Below are 19901 nucleotides of genomic sequence, written 5' to 3'. Positions count from 1 at the left end.
GCTGGAAATAAACAAGGATACTTCTAAAGTGTCATTCACCCAGAGAGATGTCCCTAAAGTGGATTCAATCTTTTATTGCAAGCACCCATCTGTTTCCATTGCATGCACAGTGAATATGCATAGCAAGATCACACTAGATAGTAAGAGAGTGAAGAAACAGTTGGACACAGAAAATTCTTGATGGACTAAAAGAATAAGCTTCCCAGAATACTCAGAGGCAACATGGACAATGCCAGTGAGGGTACAGCGATTCCCCCTCCCTTGTTTGAGATCACTGTGACTCACAGTGTCTGCAGAGTCTTTCATCCCAGTTGCCCACCCCTGCCAAAACCCCTGTTTCTCTCACAGATTTGATGGAGTCCAGACGATTTCTGTTGGCCATGATCTCTGCTTGGAAAGTCTGGTGCTTCTGCAGTTTGGTCTGCAGATTGCTTGGATCCTTCCAGCTATCATCCTGGGCAATGCTGTTCTTCTCATTAATCCAGGCAGCCACCTTGGGGGAGGGAAGAACAGAATTTTAAAAAATCGCCAGTGTTTCTTCAGCTTGCCAGGTTCTCCTCTTATACGTATAAAACAGGGAAATAGTGAGTGGGGACCTAAGTGAATTGTCCTTCTGAGGTTCTGCTTCCCTAAGCTCCTCCTGTCCTTCATGAAGTCACCCCTGTATCTCTGCTGACCAGTCCTCTTGCCTGGAAAGGGAGCTGTCTCCATTAGACAGGCCCCATGTAGTGAGAAAATTCATGGGCACTTGTGTGCATGGGGGAGCACAATGATCCCCTTATTTCTAACCCATTGTCAGTATCTCACAAAAAAAGAACTAATTTATGTCTTCTCATGTTTTTGTTTAATGGTGGCACTTTTCCCTTTTAATTCCCTTTTAATGCCTTTCTTTGTTCCGTATTTTGCTGTAATCCAATGTACAGTAGAGCTTTCATTGACTAGACTAGACTAGAGGGAAGATGCAAAAATATCCATTCTTATCCTCATCTTTCCCAATATTATCTCATTCCAGACTCAGTTCCTTGATTTTTCTCAGAGTAAATCTGTCTGGAGATTCAGATCTATGCAGCACAGTATGTTTTAAGAAACCAGAATATTATGAATTTTGTGTAATTGTACCTCAAAAGAATTCTTCAGGAATTTCTGCAGAAGCCTTGATTCCTCCAGCAAATGTCTGCGAGCAGCAGCATTCTCCAGCAGTCTCTCTTTTCTGAGATGAAGACAGATGTGTGAAGTAAAAGCCACAGAGTGAATTATATAGATAAGGGTTTTCAAATTTCACCTCTAAAACACACATGATCTAATCCTCCATTCCCTAGGAAGGAGATGTCCATAATATGAAGACCCCCTTGATCTGGGCTGTCAGAGAAGATGCCAAGGACACTATAGGAAAGATTGCTAGCAGATAGATATGTTTAAACTACACACAAATTTTGTATATATGACGTCTGCCTCTAGAAATCACTGTTATTGTTTTTCAGGGTTCAAGAGAACGTAAACTCAGCATGTTTCTTATGAGGAAACCTTGCAAGTATGATGCTGTTTGTCACTGATAAACCAAAGCTACACCATCCTTCAATTTTTTTTTTCCAATTTTGGACCTGCAGCACTTTATTTGTATTAATGCAGATGTGAGATATTAATAAATCATATCAAATTTGATCATATTAATAAATCAGTATGTTCACTTAAATCATAAGGGATCTCCAGTCTCTTTTCATAACATTTACCTAGCTCTTTTCATCTACCACAGCAGTGAATACAACTGCTTTTACTGTCAGAGCTTGTTTAAGATGAACAATATGCAAATTGCTAGTAGGAATAAAGTAATTCACATGAAAGGGCAAGATCTGATCAGAAAATTTGCAAATGCTCTAATGGATAATTTGAGTGGGGCTTAAAGATCAACCCCATTGGAGCAGAGAAAAGCGGTTGTCTAGCCAATGACCTTTCTTGATGGTATTTAATGATAATGAGGTATTTAATGGCATGGCAGGCCTTCTGTTTGCAGCACTGTCCCTAAGGCCAGGCCAGAATACAGAATTACAGAGAAACTGCCTTTTTCTGTGTCCTGCTCCCCCTCCACTTAATTGCATTTTGGAAGCCTCCTAATGAAATATGGCCAATTTGGGAAGACACTGTGCAAAGCATGAAGTTGAGCAAATGCAAACCAGCTTATAAGTTCTCTTAAATCATTTAAAGATAACGATCACATGAGAAGGGTCTCATTGCAGAAGGGATTGGTGGCTGGCATGGGAAGGGTTTGACTTCACCTCCTCAGAACAGCCTGGCATCTGTTGCTGATATTTTCTGAGTCATAATGCTTGTCCTGTGTTAGCTGCTGAGCAAATGAAGCCATCTCATTGATTTTCTCCATTTGAGCTTCCAGGGCTTTTTCAAACTGTGCGTGTTTCCGTTGCAGGCTCTCCACACTAGACACTGAGTCCTAGATAGAATTCACAAAGGGAAGCTGCTTTCAGTCAGAGTTTTTCCATCCAAAACATTGATAATCCAGGAAGTAAATGGCATTTACCCCACATTTGCAAATTAGCTGTCAAGAAAATTTATTGTTCTTTGGAATTGATTTGCATTGATCTGACACTTGGGACCTAAATAATGTTCCATGCAAGGTCTGAGGCCATTATTTCTGTGCTGGCTGCTTAGCTGCTCATGCTTATTGTTGTGCTGCATAGAACACATAACTTCTCAAGAATTCAAACATCAGCACCCAATTTTAAATCAGTCTTAAGACAGATGCCATGTTGAAAGCAAATATGGGATGCCAAACTGAAATCAGAGTTAAGAGAACAAATATGTCACAGAAAGACGTTAAAATTAGAGTCTCAGTTTCAACTCACAGAATTTGGAAGAGCTCAGATCCAGATTTGAATCTGAGAACTGAAGTCTGACATTACAGTTAATCTGGAGAGAAACACTTCTTGTAATGTTTGTGAATCCCAAGCTTAATGACTCAGAGTTCTCTTTTCAGCACCCCTCTGCACTTTAATTATAGAATCAGTGGTGTCAAAATGTTGTTACTGCAGTAAACTCTGCTTCTCCACTATTCTAAAGGAAGCAATAAAGCTCACATCAAAGGTGTCAGAAAAAAATCTAAACTTCTGGGTGCTTACATGAGTCATCGGATGGGAAATTACTCACAGAGCATTTTCTACACATTTCTGAGCTAAATATGATTGGGTGAGTCCTCCTAAGTCTCATATACTGTAATGAAGGGGCTGTAAATCCACTGAACTCAGATATCATTGTAGCTCCTGCAGAGACAACTAATTTAGTAGCACTACCTACACCAGGTGTAGGGTGACCTAAGTGTCTGAATGTATATCCAGCATCCTGCACAGCTTTTGCAACCCAGGCATCAGTCTGCAGCCTCAGTTATTGCAGCGTTACTGATATTTGTGGTAGGTAATTTAAGCTACACTGGCTATGCCAGCAGTGAGAGCAGTGGTGACTTGCACACTGCTGGCAAAGGTATCTGGGTCAGGTAAGACAAGTCAGGCTGAACGGAGCATTGAGCAACCTGGGCTAGTGGGAGGTGTCCCCACCCATGGCAGGGGGGTGGAACTGGATGATCTTTCAGGTCCCTTCCAATCCAAACTATTCTAGGGTTCTATGTGTCTATGCAGTCTCATTTTCATTTATAATCAGAGTAGCTGGATTGTTTCATTACTCTTAGGACTGAGATTCCCATCCTGTGAAAAGTATCAAGGAAAGAAATCTGACCCTAAACTACCAACACAGTAGAGCAGTAACTTCAGATGGAGAAAGAGCACAGGAAGATTCAGAGCACATAATTGTACTTCACAGACCCCTCTCCTCCAGACTGATGGCAGAGAAAATTGTAATTTCTCAGAGCACATACCCCTAAGTCCTCATTAGCTAGGAAAGCCTCTTTGCTGCTGAGCCAGCTCTCAATCTGTTCCACGTAGCCATAGAATTTCTGTATAGGGGAAAAAAACCAACAGTCACAAACATGAAAATATGCTGAAATGCTGTAAAATAGAAGCTAACCTGACTTCAGCAGACAACACTGAAAAAAACAAGCATTCATGGCTATTTTAAAAATTAATGTAACACATAAAGAAACTGCCCACACAATAAAATTTAAGTTCTCATGTATATGGTGGTTTTAGATGGGATTAGTAGCCCAGCTCTCATTTAAAGTATTTGACATTCTCCATTGTAGAATCTCTGAGCAGAAATTTTTAAAGTGAGATGACTGTTTCAGGGAAGTAATTCTGGAAAACTGCAGCCAAAATAGTTCTTTTATTAGGAAAAAAAAAAGCCAGGAAGAATACATTATTCTGTCCGTGCTAAATGTTTCTTCTTTTTTTTAAAATACTTGTCTGGTTCCATGTTTTTTTGGGAAGGTTATAGAATTTGGAAGAGTAGTGATGTTGCGTTATAAGTATGTGTCTTTTTCCAGATGTATGAGAGTTTGACTGAATTTTGTTAAGTTTTACAGTCTTTGAAAAACAAATGAGCACATATTCCACAGAAATTTCTGTGATTTGTAGAGGTAAAATTTCTCAAAGACCTGTCACTACTGAATGTGCTTGGCGCTCAGCATGCCTTCCAGAAACCAGTGAAATGTAGATTAAACACTGGGTATTATTAGCACATCTTTCATCCTACCATCTCATAAATTTGCTATGTATATCAAGAAAAACTGTCAGTGGCATGTGCGTTCTCTCTTGAATGTCTTTTTACTCACCTGTAAATCTTGTGCCTGAAACAATTTTATATATTGCTCTTTCCATGCTTGGATCAGTTCAGACCAGGCTTGCTGTAGTCTGGAGAGGGACTGGTGAATCTCAGGGGTTGCATAGTGACCAGCATTGGCAAGTTCTTTACCATAGTCACTGAGAGCATTGAATCTTTCCACTCGGGCTTCAATCTCCTCCTAAAATACATTACTAAGGTTGATGTCAAGGGTTTATGAAAAGCCAGTTATTCAGAATACAAGCCTTAAGGGGAAGAGTTCTGCTGTAACTTTCTGGCACTAGTATTTTTATGGAAAATCATTCATCTTTGAGCTATGTTACTGGAAGAGCATAGAATTGCCTAAGAGAAGATAAGCATAAACAATAAATGACTTTACTGGTCTATGAACAGCTGTTTTCCTACAAATGGAAATTGGGATTTAGCTAGAAACAGATTAAAAAATGCTGAGATATAAATGAACACAATTTCTAACATCTATAATATCACACCCCTACCCCCAGTCTTCCTACATAAAAGTGGTTCTTTCAAGAAACAGTGCCTAGAATTTTTCCTCTCCCAACAAATAAGCTGGCATCAGATTTTTACATTAAATACATGATTTTACTTTATTTTGTCCTGTTAAAAGGAAACATATTTAACTTTTGGAGCTGTTCTGAGGAATGAGTTATACCCCTATACTGGCCTGCAGGTGAAAGTATAACAAGCAATTATGACCCCTCCAAACTGAATGTGGAATTTCTAATGTATGCAATTTGAAAATGAAAATAACTATGTACTGAAATAATACCATGTGTTAACTCATAGACTTCACTGAGCACTAGGGCATGTATTATTCTATTTCTGAAGTTAGAACTGCTGCTTTTAGGGATTTTTGGGGTGGTGTTGTTGCCCAATCATAGGTAACACGGCTATAAAACAGTAATTCAAATTTTTTTAAAATTCATATTAGCATATTTTGTTCAGCTCTAGTCTCTCTTAAGGTCTTTGGTTAGAGCCACTAACCTGAATAAAAAAACCCCCTCTTCTTGTCTTGTCTATAATTTTAGTTTAGTCAACTTGAGAATATAATGCCTGAATTCCTTCTTTTCTCTGTGACTGTCTCCTTAGAGGCATTTGGGCTCCTTGACTAACAGATATTAAAGACTTAGATTTTGATACCATTTAAATTTGGAACGCACTACATCAGTGGTTTGTGATATTTCTAATATGACAAAGAATTATTAGCAAAAACATTGTTAAGTCTGTGGTACGAGAAATTATTGTTACAATGGATGACTCTAAAGAAGGAGGGGATTTCAGGTACTTCATACTAAATTCAGGTTTAGAAAATTAATCAGAATCTACAAACTGTTTGTGCTAGTAATGGGACCCACAAAGCACTGGGTATTAGCAATGATTCATGGTTTTTAGAAGTAACTTAATTGCAAAGAGAATGTTGGTCAACAGCGATTCTTGGGAAAAAGTAAAATACTGACTTTTTTCCTAATGTTAATTAAAATATCACTCCTTTTAGAAAAGAAACCAAAAGTATTAGCCAAATTAGCCACCAAAACATTAGTATGGTAATTATTACTGGGATATGAAGTGTTTCAGAGCTGAATGTGTAGCATTCAGTGGTAATTTACTTTACTGTGTGAAACAAACGTCTGTTCTTATTTTCTTCTCAGGTAAATTAAGTTCTCATGAAAAAATCTAGCTCGAAGCAAGGATTAATTGGCATTAACTTTTTTGGCAATCTGAATAAAGAGATAAGCAGTGACCATGGTGTGAAACTGAACCTGTTTTTCACCATCTGGCTTGGACAGCAGTACAGGTGAGAGCTCATAGGGCTTCTGAGCCTTTTTGAAAAGACACAAGCTGTCAAACAACCCGTGAGACAGTTTTGTCAGTATATATGACTTCTAGCCCCAGCTTGGTACTGCAAACAGTTTTTCACCATGTTATTGACAGATGTATGCACCAAAATTCTGCTGTGTCTGCAGGAAATAATTCCCATGGGAAAGATTCCCAGTATGTTCAACTGGAACCACAGAAGATACTTGCCTTTCTCTCCTGATGCTCCTCAATCATACTTTCTGCTTCATTTGCGCTTTTAGGCAGCCCCCCTGCTTCCATTAAAGCTCTGGTGTTTTGGGCCCAGTCCAGTATCTCCTTCATCTCCAAGTTAAACTTCTGCAGCTGATACGAGGCTGCCAGCTTCTCCTTCCTGCCACACAAGGTGCAGTTCAGCATTATCTGACACATAATTCTCTAGTTGCCTCTCCCTCCCCATTTGCAGAGGAAAGTATCTTAACAGAAGCCAAATGAAATAAATTCAAGCTTTCCCCTACAGTTCCTAAGAATCCTCATGTTAACCAAAACCACAGGAGATGCACACTGCCTTGGAGACAACATGCTTACTAACTTTTCTACATCAGTTCATTAGTACAAGAGAGGTAAAAAAGCCTTCATGGCTGTTGCTTACAGCAATGATTACAGATCAGGATTAAGCCTTTCTTGTTTTGGTAAGATTTGAGAAAAAAATCTTCTAGAACCATCCAAAAATAAGTCTTTCGCAAAGGCTTTATGATAGATTTAATTTGATAGTCTGAAGGTACTTTAGTAACATTATTTAATGGGATAAACCACAAAAACATTGTATTTGTTTTCCCAAAGTCACATCAGTGGAACTTTTTGTGCATCGAGTTGCACTTTTTCCAATGCAGGTGTCTAGCTGCCTCTATAAACTTAGTACAAAATCCTTAAAAACCTTTAAAAGACCTCTGGCAAGCAGGGTCTAGACCCCACGGAGCAGCTTTGCTCCTGCTGAGAGATATTCAAACCACTCTAAGTCTTCACCTTTGTTTGGCCTGCGCCTGGAGTCGTAGCCAGTTGTTTTTCATCTCCTGTTGCTTCATAGTCAGTTTGTCATTTATGGATGGATTCCTTGTGGAAAGGCGGAAAGATTCCCGTTCCAATGACTGGAAAGAGATTTATAGTGGGGTTTATATTCATTCCTGAGTTTGCCTTTCAGGAAAAATAGTTCATTTTAAGACCCTGGCTCTCAAATACATGTAATTAAATTACAATAACAAAATATACAAAGGGACATGTAATATGGAAAAAATAATACACATGCATTTGTGAGCAAACATCTATTTGAGGAAAGATCTGTGTGCATGGCTTTGCATGCACAAATGTTAATTTACAATTAAGAAAACAGCTTCGCAGAATATGGACAAACATAGGAAAATGAAGTGCTGATTCTAACTTCTGTGAGCAGTGTGGCGAACAGTAATGAACACTCATGAACCCAGGTTCAAAGTTGAAAACTTTCTTGCAAAATTCCATCAAGTTGATGAAAATTAGGAATTTTAATTATGCAGAAAGGAATATATGCCAGGCTGGTTTTAATCCTTATAAAAAGTACAGTTACTATACTAAGAACCCAGCCCTAAACCTCGCCCATCTCCCCCATACAACCTTGCTTATGCCTTCTAGTAATCACCCACGTTTCCTTTGAGAACTAGCTAACAAAGTAGCAGTGTTGAAGGTATCACACATATTGTCACTATTTGTATACTATTGTGAAGAAAAAGTTTTTCATATTTTGTACATGAAAGGGCTTAACACTGGCCAACAGTGAAAAAATGTGAGAGGCTGTCATAGGATTTATACTACTGTGATTCAACAGAATGTATTTCTTTTTACTAAAAATACACAAGTATAAAGGAGCTCAGACCCATATTTAATGCTCAAGTTTAGTCCTAAATGATGCAAAAAAAAGCTGGAGTGGATCAGGCAGGCTATTATAACCTAAAATTTCTGTTTGATGTCTGCGTCAGGAACCTACTGCAGCGTGGGGCTTGCATTTAAGTTCTGAACAGAAATAAAGTTTTGATTTTGGCTCAACTCAGTACAGGAACTGGAGGAAAAATGGAGTCCACACTTCCCAAAGTCTACAGGACAGTCTGGTCTGGCTTGTAGGTGAGGGCCAGAGAATCAGATAACATTAAAAAGGGACTTTTCTTCTTAGATTTGGTGCATCAGGAAGAATAATATTTGATAAGATAAAGCAGGATTAAGTAGCATGGTATTGTCATGAGAAGAAATTTATGCTGCTCTTGCACTGCTGAAAATTCCTGCCAATCAATCTGAAGAGTAACAATGATTTTTGCACCATATTTTCAAGAAGAAAAAGTGAAATTTTTTCAGTATCCTCTGTACTTCCCTACTTCTTACCTCCATTTTGGACTTAATAACACTGATTTCTCTCTCCATTTCTTCATGTCTTCGAATCAGGTTTTCCACACTTTCCACATCTTTTCCATAATCCAGTGCTTGTATCAAGACACTCTGGAGAAGGCAGTAGAATGAGCAAATGGTGAAGATGACACCAAACAGAAGGATCTGTATCTTAATTATTTCCAAGAGTCTCCTCGTTCACCTCTTTGCATTGCCATTTGAATGTTCTTATTGTCTTTTTAAATGTCAGTAGAGCACGGTGCCTGCTCCCCTTACAGAGATGAAACAAGAATCCACATCTCTTTGAACAGTCATAATCCTGCTCAAGGTGCCTCTGGCCATTCACACGTAAAACAAAGACAGGCGTGCCTCCCTGCATTTCTCAATCTTTCTTTTCATTTTTGTTTTTCATATCCCAAACCAGAAAAATATTTCCCAATAAATTGTGGCACAGAAATTGTCAGTTGTGTGTTATTAAAATATAAAAAATAAATTTGACCCTCAGGATCCTAAGAAATTTAATCCCATAAAATGAAGAAATATATTTTAAAAGTTATAAAAATTTCAAGCCAACAGTCTTGTAACCTTAAGTAGTACCACTTGCCATCAATGTAATTACTTACATTGATGAAATAATTAGTTTTTATATAGCTTTTTATTCCATTAATATCAAAATTATAATTCAGGATAGGCATTTTTACCTCAATTTTCTGAATGAATAAGATTGCTAGAACATTTTTCCTTTTGAATTAATCAAAATCAGAAAACTCACCTTCTCCGTAATTCTTTCTGTGATGTCATCTATTTCTCTGATTAAGGCATGAATCTCTAGGGCTCCCTCTAACTTCTTCCTGTATGCATTCAGGTTACCATGAAAACTGTTCCACCTTTAATTGGAAATAATATTTTAGAGATGTATTTCAGAGGTAAGGATTTCTGCAACTGAGTTTCATGACGCTCATATTTAAACAAAAACACAGGTTTTCTGAACTACCTCATATATTGATTCCTAATTCCCCATAACAGGAGGTTCATCACAGGGATAAAGCATTAGCCTGAGAAGACTATCTGGTTGTATTTATTCCATGTTTTCGGGATGGCATGGGGGTTAAAAGCTAAAAAGTACTTATGCAGTTTCCTTAAACTCTCGATAACCTCACATCAATACCTTCATGCTTTTGTTTGTTAGATAGTGGGCTGTGGAGCAGCAAAAGCCCTAGGCAATTCACCAGGACAGCTGGGCAAATAGATGGAAGTGTCTAAGCTTCATGAATCTTGTGTGCCAAGTGATGTGAAACAGAGTATTTGCCTCCAAGGCAAGAAACATTACTTTGGCACTTCTGGATTAAAAATCCTTCTAAGCTACCTGCTCTGGGAGTCTTGAAAGACAACTGCGGTGTCTGATATTTGGTAGTCATGATATTAAAGTAGTAAACAAATGTTCCAGTTCCTCCATTTATCTCAGCTGAAGACACCTAATTTTCCAGCCTTCCTTTTGCTTTACACAGAACGTTTGAAAGCATACTCACTTCTCATTGAGCTGCTTTCGGCGCTCATAGATTGTCCTTGTTTCTTCCTTGTTCTGTCTCTCCAGCTTCATGGCCAGGGCGTTGATAGCCCTGATGTGAGCATCGTCCACTGTCGACTCCTGTAAAGTGAGAAAGGGAACAGAGGTACATGTTCAAATTGCTTGTGACTGAGTATTCCACTGAGATGTGAAAAACAACAGAAGTAGCAACAAGAAAGGGTTTTACCTCATTAACATTTTAGACACATGGAGTCTGCTCTACTACAACTGCTGGTGTTACCATGTCCCTGATGAGAAGACAGTAAAAGCAAGAAGGAACATTAATAGCTCTAGATGCAACAATGATCTTGGTCTAGGTAAGAGCCCTCAGACCCTCAGACACTCATTTCTAAGCCGATATTCCAGCAGGGGTTCATTTGGAGAAGAAACACAGGTGCAGGTGCTGGTTACACAGGTGGCTGCTGTGGAACAGCTGATGTGTGGCAGATTGTTCCTCTGACAGACAGGTAGTGATTTGTGGCTCCTGGGCTCCTGGGCATACTTGCTGTTTTATCTTGATGAGCTTCTGTCCAGGAGTGCCCTCTGTACTGTAGACAACAGGCTCAAAATCCACACAGCCTTGAGAATCCCAGACAACCTATGCCACTGTGTTTGCTTCTAAGGCAACATCAGTGCATTTTAAAACATGTGCTAAGTCTTCAAGGTGACTTGCTTCCCATGCACATACCATGGAATGGATAATATTTGCACATTGCCCATATAATCTGGACTACAGTGGAATAATTTTTCTTTTGGAGCACTACGGATGGCCAACACTGAACACTGCTCCAAGATTCAAAAACATTCTTTATTTTTCTGGGACAAATAAATCACAAATTTAGCAGGGAGACAATCACTGGTGTAAAGAAGCACAGCTGCAAGATGCCAGTGCACTGCTAATGTAAGTATTCACTCCATTGTGTATTTTGTTCATGCTGCATCCATACCAGTATGTGTGCTTCCATATATGCTTTCCTACTATACACAGCCATAAAATAAACAAGAGAAACCAGAAGACAGCCAGATATTCTTCAGAAACCCTGCAGTCTCCTCGCCTGGGAAAAAATAGCAGCACAATGAATAGAAAGTCTGGCAGCCATCAATGCAGGATGATTGCTCCCTACCCTGATCTCAGATTTTTCTGGTGGGAAAACCCAGACTGGATGGATGCACACACTGTGCCGGAAGCTGCCTCCTCCTGTTTGTATCACCCTAGGAAGCACTGCATAACTGAGCATCAGCTATCAGGGCATAACTGCATAACTGTCCCAGCTTTTCATCTGCAGGAGTCATGTTCAGAGTGTTACAGGAGTGGTGGCTACAAGCTGATAGTGTCTGAGGCCAGGAGTTTCCTGTGGCATGTAAGATCTACCTTAATTTGTGAAAAACTTTCCTATTGAGAGGCTTATGCTGACTGGAGCACTGGGTTGTTTCTGCCCTATTAATCATCCTTCTTTTGGCTGGTACAAGCTGTAGAAGAGCCCTTGCTCAATCCCTTAGCTCACAGTCAGCTGGTGAGTACAATGAATGCCTCTTCAATTTACTAATTCCCTGGTGCTGTAGCCAAGTAACTTGGCTGTCTATCCAAATCCAGTGTGAATGCACGGTCACGAAATCCTGCTGGGCTCTGGAACAGGGAGCTCAGGGTTTTCTCCCTGGTGTCAGGCATATCTACACTGCTACTTTGCACAGAAGAGGATTGTCTCCTTCTGCTATTAGGCAACAAAAGTAGAAGGAGCTGCCCTAACAAGAATCAACAATGAGATAACAGGCAAACAAAGGATAAAGAGACTCCATTAGAGTAAACATCACTCACAGATTCCTAACACATCTCTTTCCAGATCTTTCTCACAATTTCCTGACTAGCAAATCAGCACAGTAATCTTTCCTGTGTGACACACAGACCTCTTACTCCTCATCTGCAGCAGTTCACACAAACAGAGGGAACAAGAGGCTGCTGCAAATGCATCCCCCTCAATATACAACCTCACAGTCTTAAGGTGGGAACTGAACCCATGACGAGGAGGTCCCTGTTCCCCAGGTTTGGTGCCTAAGTTAGCACATCTCACTGGGGGCAGAAGAGGCAGCTGGCATGACTCAGCACCATGAAAGAGGGTCAGAGATCACAGCATTGAAAGGTGAAGTGTGCAGCTGTCTTGTCACGTGGCTGTTGTCCGAAGTGTAAACCATTTCCCTATTTTACTAAATGTCTGGTTATTCATGTTATGATTCATGAGTAACCACGTGTGCTGTATAAACAAAGGCCCCCCAGATTTATGTGCTTAATTTGGATGAAGAAGTATGAGAATGAGACTGTTCCTCAGGAGGAGAGAAATGGAGAAATGAAGGATAGAAAAGGAGAAAACTGTTTTTTAGGATTGTTCATGGGAGGTCTAGGTCAGTCCTCAGATTCAAACAAGCATGGCTAAAGCAGCCATTTTTAAACCACTTTTGGGTGGAAATCACTGGGACTTTGCAGACCACATGAATCAAAAAAAATCTGCACAAATTCAGGCTCACACAGCAAGTTTTCCAGCCATTTAATGCAGTCTGAAATGTTAGGTTGTGTCATGAGGGCCTGACAGCTCTGCCTAGGCATCTTCAAAGCAGAAGGCATAAGTGAAAATTCTGTCTTTTTAAATGACTTTTGAGGTAATGATGCTTCCTATCACTTTGATCTTACACCTCCTCAGAGTACTGGAACTGTATTTGCTAAATGAACAGAAAATTAACTGCTGCTTGCAGCCACACAAGGCACGGGCATGGAAAACACCTCTTACCCCTGATGTTGCTCCACGGAACTCATTCAGCTTTTTCTTGAGCTGCAGGCAGTGTTCGTAGTCATTTCCCACATCACCTACATTAATCATGACCTCCTGGGGAAATAAGCAGGAAACAGACAAATATTTAGGTGAAGAGTACAAGAACACAGCAACTCACAGTGCTTATCCTGATGCAGTAAGTTCTATGATGTGTATATAAATCACCGACCTACAGGTTCTGAAATAGTCTCTTCTGATCTTTAAATATTTATGAGACTTGGTCCTAACTCTCTTTTTGATTTACTGCTGGCTATGGAAGCAACCTCTGAATAAAAGTGATTCTTCCTTCACTCCTACAAAGAGAAACTTTCAGATTTGATATACAATGAGAGTGAAAGCCAGTTGCCAAATTCATCAAGTCTCTTCCATTCTAATCTGCTTTCATTTCTCTGTTTCAGTAGAGACACATGAGATGGCCACAAATTATCACAAACTGTTCATGTGCATAGTTCACATGAGAAGCTGGGCTAATACTGCCCAACTGACTCTGGCATGGAGAGACTCCACAGAATTTGTTGAATCATTCCTTTCATATTGTTTGTAGAACATGTCGTGATTCTTCCAGGCAAAAATCACTAAGCAAATGTCCTGGAAGATGACACATTTTTCAGAATGTCTTTGCTGAATAGCAAGTCTTTAGTGTGCTGCTTGGGTTAAATACTAAAATCCACTTGCCTTTTCCCTGATCCAGGCTTCCACCTGGTCCACCTTCTGGAGAAATTCTAGGAAGTCCCGACTGTCCTCCAGCATCTTTCCACGAGCAGCCACGGCTCTCTTCAACTTCTCCCAGTGCTCCTGAAGCACGCGGACTTGGCGACGGATCTCTCCTGATTTTGGGTGGCCTTTTGATACCAGGGCTTCTCCTTTCTTCACATGCAGAGGAAGAAATTAGAAATTAAAGTTACCACTAATTTTTAATGGGATTACCATGTTGCATGACCTTCCCAGGAGGACTCTTTCACCTTCCTAACCTGGACTGAACAATAGATTACTGACATAAATTCTTATCACCCAAATGATAAAGCCAGCTGGAAAGCTTTATATCTGGAGGGAATTTAGAATCATAGAACACTGGGATTTTAATATTTCCCTGTCAAGATAGGTATTCATGGAAAGGGAACACCAAGTATTACACATGACTGTGCCCTTTAGCTATATGATTCACCAAGTTCCAACAAGAATGTTCACAAATTGGGCATGAAATCCTATTTGCCTTTTGTGGGAGTAATCACATCAGGCAAGGAATAAGTCAGTGTGTATTTTCCTATTTAGGCTATAAGGAAAGATGGAAGCTGCCTGGATGGAGCTTGTAAATTAACAGTGTTACATTTCCATGGCAAAGCAACTGTGTTCTTGTCACACAAGTAGGAAAATTGATGCAAAAGTGATGACGAAGCTACTCTTCCTTTACATTTCATCAATCTGTCCTTCTTTAGATGAGCAGTAATAACCTCTAAAAACACTAACAGAGTGAGAGGGTTACCTTATTAACAGCTGTGATGATTTCTTCATTTGCTAGAATCTCTGCCTCAAAGACCTGATGTTTCTGCAGCAGCTTCATCTTGTCCTGCAGATTGCTGGGGTCTTGTATGGAAGGATCCTCCAGCTTCTGCATGCGCTCACTGATCCAATCTTCTGCCTGCAGCAGTGAGAGACACCCAAGTCAGCACAACAACTACCTGGGAGCCTGGGGCCCCCTCCCAGGATATGTCTGTGCAAGTGTCTGTGCAAGTGTCTGTGCCTGGGCTGGATAGATTGAGTGGGAGGTGGCAGCTGAGGCAGCTCTTCAGTTTCTGAACTTATTCTACTTTGTTAAAAGCAGGTAGAAGAGATACTAATTTTTATCTGACCACTGGAGTAATGAAAAGTTCCTTGAATTCCTCAGATTTTTTCACAAGGCATAAACAGATTATACAAACTTCTAGATTATATACAGAGAATCCTTGAGGCTTAACTCTGTACACATTTAAAATGAGATTATGACCACTGAGTCTGAGGGTTTAGGGCGCTGAGTTTCGTCTGATATCTCTGCCACTGACCTACCTGCAAACTGGGTAAAGATTCTTTAGTGCCTCACCTATAAAACAGCACTTAACATTTCCTCATATCAGTGGTGTTGTGAGGTGTAAATGGAAAATGCAAATCAAATATAGATTTACTGAGGGGGCCCAAGCACTAGTCAGATTATTTGAAAGGAAATGCACCTGTATTTGCTTTTATACTTCGTAGAATTCAAAATGTCAGGAATATCAGATTCAGAAAAGCAGGTGATTTATGAGCACTAACAAAGCAAAAGTTATGTGTTTCTCTTAGGAAATTATTTTTTAGGGGATTTAAAATTATGCAGAATAAAATGAAGAATAGGATAGCAAGTTTTCCACAATTTTCCTTAAGTTCTGCTGAACTTTAACCCTTAGCACTGAAGGAAATATTTTCTATCCATCAGAACACTGGGAACTGAACCCTTGACATAATGTTGTAACTGATCCTGTTGTCCTCAGAGCACTGAAGTAATGTAATGTTTTGACAACACAAGAGCTGCGAATTGAAGGGCAGCTTTATTAGTTTCAAAATATCTTGGCTGTCCTTGTGGAACTGTGCACTACATGCACACCAGACTTGTCAGCTGGAGGATTTTCTCTGTTAATTAATGATTTGAAATGTTGTTTCAGCTGCTGAGATTCTATAAACAATAACAGAAATAGCTTTCACTAGCAGCATGCTCTCCAGAAACTGTTTCCCTCCAATGCACAGTTAGAGACTCAAACTTGCCCAGGACTACACACTGCTATCTGCTGCTTTCATTTCCAACACCCTCCTTGATGGCCTTCTCCTGTTCCCAGCCACACATTAGTGCTTCAATGTCACTTACATGACTCTTCATTTGAATGGGAGGCTCATCCATCCAGTCAGAATGAGAAACAAACCAATCCCCAGGATAAAGCCACTTTAAGGTCATTTTCTCTCCTACTTTTTAATTAGAAGCAGTGGCTTTAAAGACAGACTGAACATCTGCACTCTTAGTGGCTTGGTTTATTTTAAGTCTTGTCTAAGATGGCTCTAGAGAGTGAGGGATCCTTATGCTGGCCTTGTGCCCACATTCAGATGTGAAGCAAAGCTGATCTGTTTTCCCAAGATCTTTCTATGGAAAGATTTAATGGTTGTCTGGACAGGCATTTTCACTTCATTGAAGACAACAGTAAGACTAGTGTTATGCTCAGTATAGGCACAAGACCAGGCTTATTTCTGTGGGAATCATAAAAAATGTAGGCACTACCAATTTAGAAACTTACATTTTCAAACTATGAGTTACTGTAACCTCGTGAGCACAAACTGTTTGTAAATTAAACTGGTTTTTAATGACAGAAGTATGTAAAGCATATAAAGGGATGTGCCTGCTCCAGACATCTAGAGATAACAACTAATTCTCTCTCACACTCCCCTAAGATAAAGATGTAAATGGTTTTTTATTCTTATGTACAGGGTGAAAGGGAAAGGAAGTTCTACTACTATGATGAGCAAGTTTCAGAGTCAGTGTTAAAACTCAGAGCCAGCTTTAGAAGTCAAAACTTTTAACTTTATAATATTCTCTCTGCAATAGTTTAAATACACATATTTTTAAGTAGCAACTTGCACATTTGCCTTCCACATTAACACTGAGCTACAGACTTCTTGGCAATAGGGTAATCTGTCAGACTTCTGTGAGTCAGACAAAAGCACCATATTTCTACTCTAGAAGGGTGAGTCTTATTTTGTAAACTGTGTGTGATCTCCTGAGTTAATCATTGTGGGTCATTGTACTGATGTGTGTAGTTCTCCATGCTTCTAGAGAGTAACTAGGAGAATTTTAATGATGACAGGGATCACTAATTTCTGCTGACACAAAAATTTCTGTTATATCAATAGAAATTACTTAACATGCTTGCAGGATAGAGAGTTTTCAGGGGAGTGGGACCTGAGCTATGGGTCTTGTTCTCTGAATAAGTAAGAATAAGCAATGACCTAATTGATTTCACAACTGAACTCAAAACTCATCTCTGAATCTAACATTCCTGTGGGAACCATTCTCACACATGAACTTGTACACACCTAGAATATAATTAAAATCAAATTAAACATGCCATCCTATGCAACAAAGAGAAAGAAAGATATTACTGTAAGATTTTTGGTTTTTAATTCCTTGGTGACATTCGCATTCTACAGCAGCAGGCAATGACTCCAGATTGATGAGGTAAATGAGCACATGACTTGAGAGCAAAAACTCCCCAAAGAACTCTTGGCTGAATTTATGTGGAGAAAGTGGATGAGAATAGGGAAATGTTCCTCACTATGCAGGGCTAAATCTTCTGCTCTAAGTGTGTGATTCAAGAATGAAGGGGGACACCAGCCCAAGCACTGATTTGACAATTACAGAGAGATGGAAAGAAATGCATAAGTATTCCTACCTAATGGGTTGAATGTATTTCTAGAAGGACATAGACAATTTCTCGACCAAGAGGATTTTAGCAGTCCTGTGAATTTTCTGTCAGAGATACATTTCTCTTTTGAAATTATAAGCCCTGTGCAATGTACCATCCAGTCCATCCACTCCCCTCTGCTAGTCCAAAAGGTGGACAGGCCATTACTAGTGCATTTTCATTACTTTTCTGTCATGTGATAGTAAAAGTATAAACAAATAATACAAATTAATGTTTGGGTGTATAAATAATTTCTGATGAAGAAAAGAAAAAGAAAAAGAAAAAGAAAAAGAAAAAGAAAAAGAAAAAGAAAAAGAGAAAAGAAAAAGAGAAAAAAAAGAAAAAGAAAAAGAGAAAAAGAAAAAGAGAAAAAAAAGAAAAAGAAGAGGGTATTTAAATGTCTGACTATTTGGGAGTGGTGAGGAGTCCCAAATATTAAAAATAAAAGGAAAATAGAAATATTTGGCCATCAGCAGCAGTTGCACTACAGGCGATCATTCTCCTTTGGTGACAATCATAATTTGACCTGTGTCAGGGTATGTGTCTTTTTCATGGGCTGGGAGGTGACCAACACCTGCAGATTTTTCTTAAACCATTGAGGACATTCCATGGGACCCAGCAGCAGAAGGGGTGGATACCACACCAGCAAGAGTGTTTGAAAAAGTGCCCCTGGGTCTGTGTGCTCTTGTTTACGCCAGCACAGTTCTCACATGTGGTGCTGCCCTTTGAAAGGCTGACCTAGTTTGTCTTTCCAACAGTAGTGACAGAGCAAAGCTACTCAGTTACAGGACTAAGGCCAGAACAGAGACCAGCATGTTCTGCAGAGGCCAGGCCACAGGAGCTCAAGAGCTATGCTAAGCCACAGCAGTGTTTTGAAGGCCTTCAGTGAACATCCACTAATAAAGTTTGGTGCCCAGGCCATAATGCTTTCCGCTTTGTATTCGCCCTGATTTGAAATATATTTTCTTTACCACCAAAGGAAAAATACGTAGTAGCTTGCAGTTTTCCTTTCAACTGTTTTATTTTGGTAGAGCTTTTGATGAGTAAAGTGTCTGTAATGGGCACAATGCCACAACAATAGTACAGTAACAGGAATGGCACTGGAGCATCCTTTCGCATGAGTGTGGCAGGAGTTGCCATACCAGAGTAGATCATACATCCACCTAATAATGTCTGGCAAGAGTGAGCACTTCATCCAATAGAGGTAGGCAGTTCCTCTGCTTTACATCCCCATCCCAGTCTAAAACCCTCTTACCTCTTCCAAGTTTTGGTAGAAAAGTGCCAGAAGAAGGGCAGTCTGCAGCTTCTCTCTCCTGCTCTGGGACAGATCCTTGATCTGACACTTCCGCTCATAAATGACATTCAGTTTGCGCTGAATCTTTTGCCCTTCCAGTCCATCAGCCTTTTCCAACCTTCTTGCCTGTTCTTGAAGAGATATCATCTAAGGAGGCAACAGATCTGAAATTACTTTTATGCTTCCAAGTGATGTCAAAGAAACAAAATCAAGTTCCTTTCCATAGACAAAAGATTCTCCTTTTTTCTGTAATGAACCAAGAGCAGTAGGGACAAGTTAACCAGCATTCCCCCTCACCCTGTACTATGTTACACCTATGACATTACTATCATTGGACTTTATGGTGCATCCTGGCTACATAAATGAATCAAAGTTGTAGCTCCAGGAATCCCTATGCCACTGATTACCCAGTGCAAGGAGTCATGGAGCAAGCATGACATCCACAAGTGCTCAGATTTTATTACTTTCTGGAAACCATGTTGGAAAGTAGCTCTCAAAATGAGCAATCAGTCTGGCAGAGAGCTGGCAAGTGTTCTGGGACTTGATTCCTTCTGGGGAACCCAGGCACAGTCCCAGGTTCAAGTTTAGCCCTAGCCTGGGTGAGCTAGAGCTGTGGCCACCAGCCAGGCAGATTCCTTTACATGCAGGTAGGCAATTCAGTCTCTATTCCAAAGGTGCAGAGAGGCTGCCCATTTGGTACAGCCATTGTATACCAAATGCATATTTAAGTACTTTAACAAATTTTAATGTCAAAATACCTACTTCATTTTGTAAAATGCCTACTCTATTTTACT

The 19901-nt window shown here is 39.8% G+C and overlaps 1 protein-coding gene across 1 annotated transcript in view; it reads right to left on the bottom strand.

The window, feature by feature from the left end:
- The window catches only part of SPTBN5 (spectrin beta, non-erythrocytic 5), a 97553-nt gene that overhangs the window by 19858 nt on the left and 57794 nt on the right, over window positions 1–19901 (bottom strand). Inside the window, exons 38-51 of the mRNA XM_039552933.1 lie at window positions 19069–19254; window positions 14840–14995; window positions 14032–14223; window positions 13315–13410; window positions 10497–10615; window positions 9740–9854; window positions 8965–9078; window positions 7582–7703; window positions 6787–6949; window positions 4733–4921; window positions 3881–3958; window positions 2274–2446; window positions 1120–1210; window positions 347–493 (exon numbers count right to left, since the gene is read on the bottom strand). Coding sequence (XP_039408867.1) covers window positions 347–493; window positions 1120–1210; window positions 2274–2446; window positions 3881–3958; window positions 4733–4921; window positions 6787–6949; window positions 7582–7703; window positions 8965–9078; window positions 9740–9854; window positions 10497–10615; window positions 13315–13410; window positions 14032–14223; window positions 14840–14995; window positions 19069–19254 — 1941 coding nt within the window. The remainder of the gene's footprint in view (window positions 1–346; window positions 494–1119; window positions 1211–2273; window positions 2447–3880; window positions 3959–4732; window positions 4922–6786; window positions 6950–7581; window positions 7704–8964; window positions 9079–9739; window positions 9855–10496; window positions 10616–13314; window positions 13411–14031; window positions 14224–14839; window positions 14996–19068; window positions 19255–19901) is intronic.

Source organism: Corvus cornix, chromosome 5, assembly GCF_000738735.6.
Source record: "Corvus cornix cornix isolate S_Up_H32 chromosome 5, ASM73873v5, whole genome shotgun sequence".
Taxonomy (NCBI): Eukaryota; Metazoa; Chordata; class Aves; order Passeriformes; family Corvidae; genus Corvus; species Corvus cornix.
The sequence above is the reverse complement of the archived record's forward strand: the minus strand, read 5'-3'. Positions and strand labels throughout refer to the sequence as shown.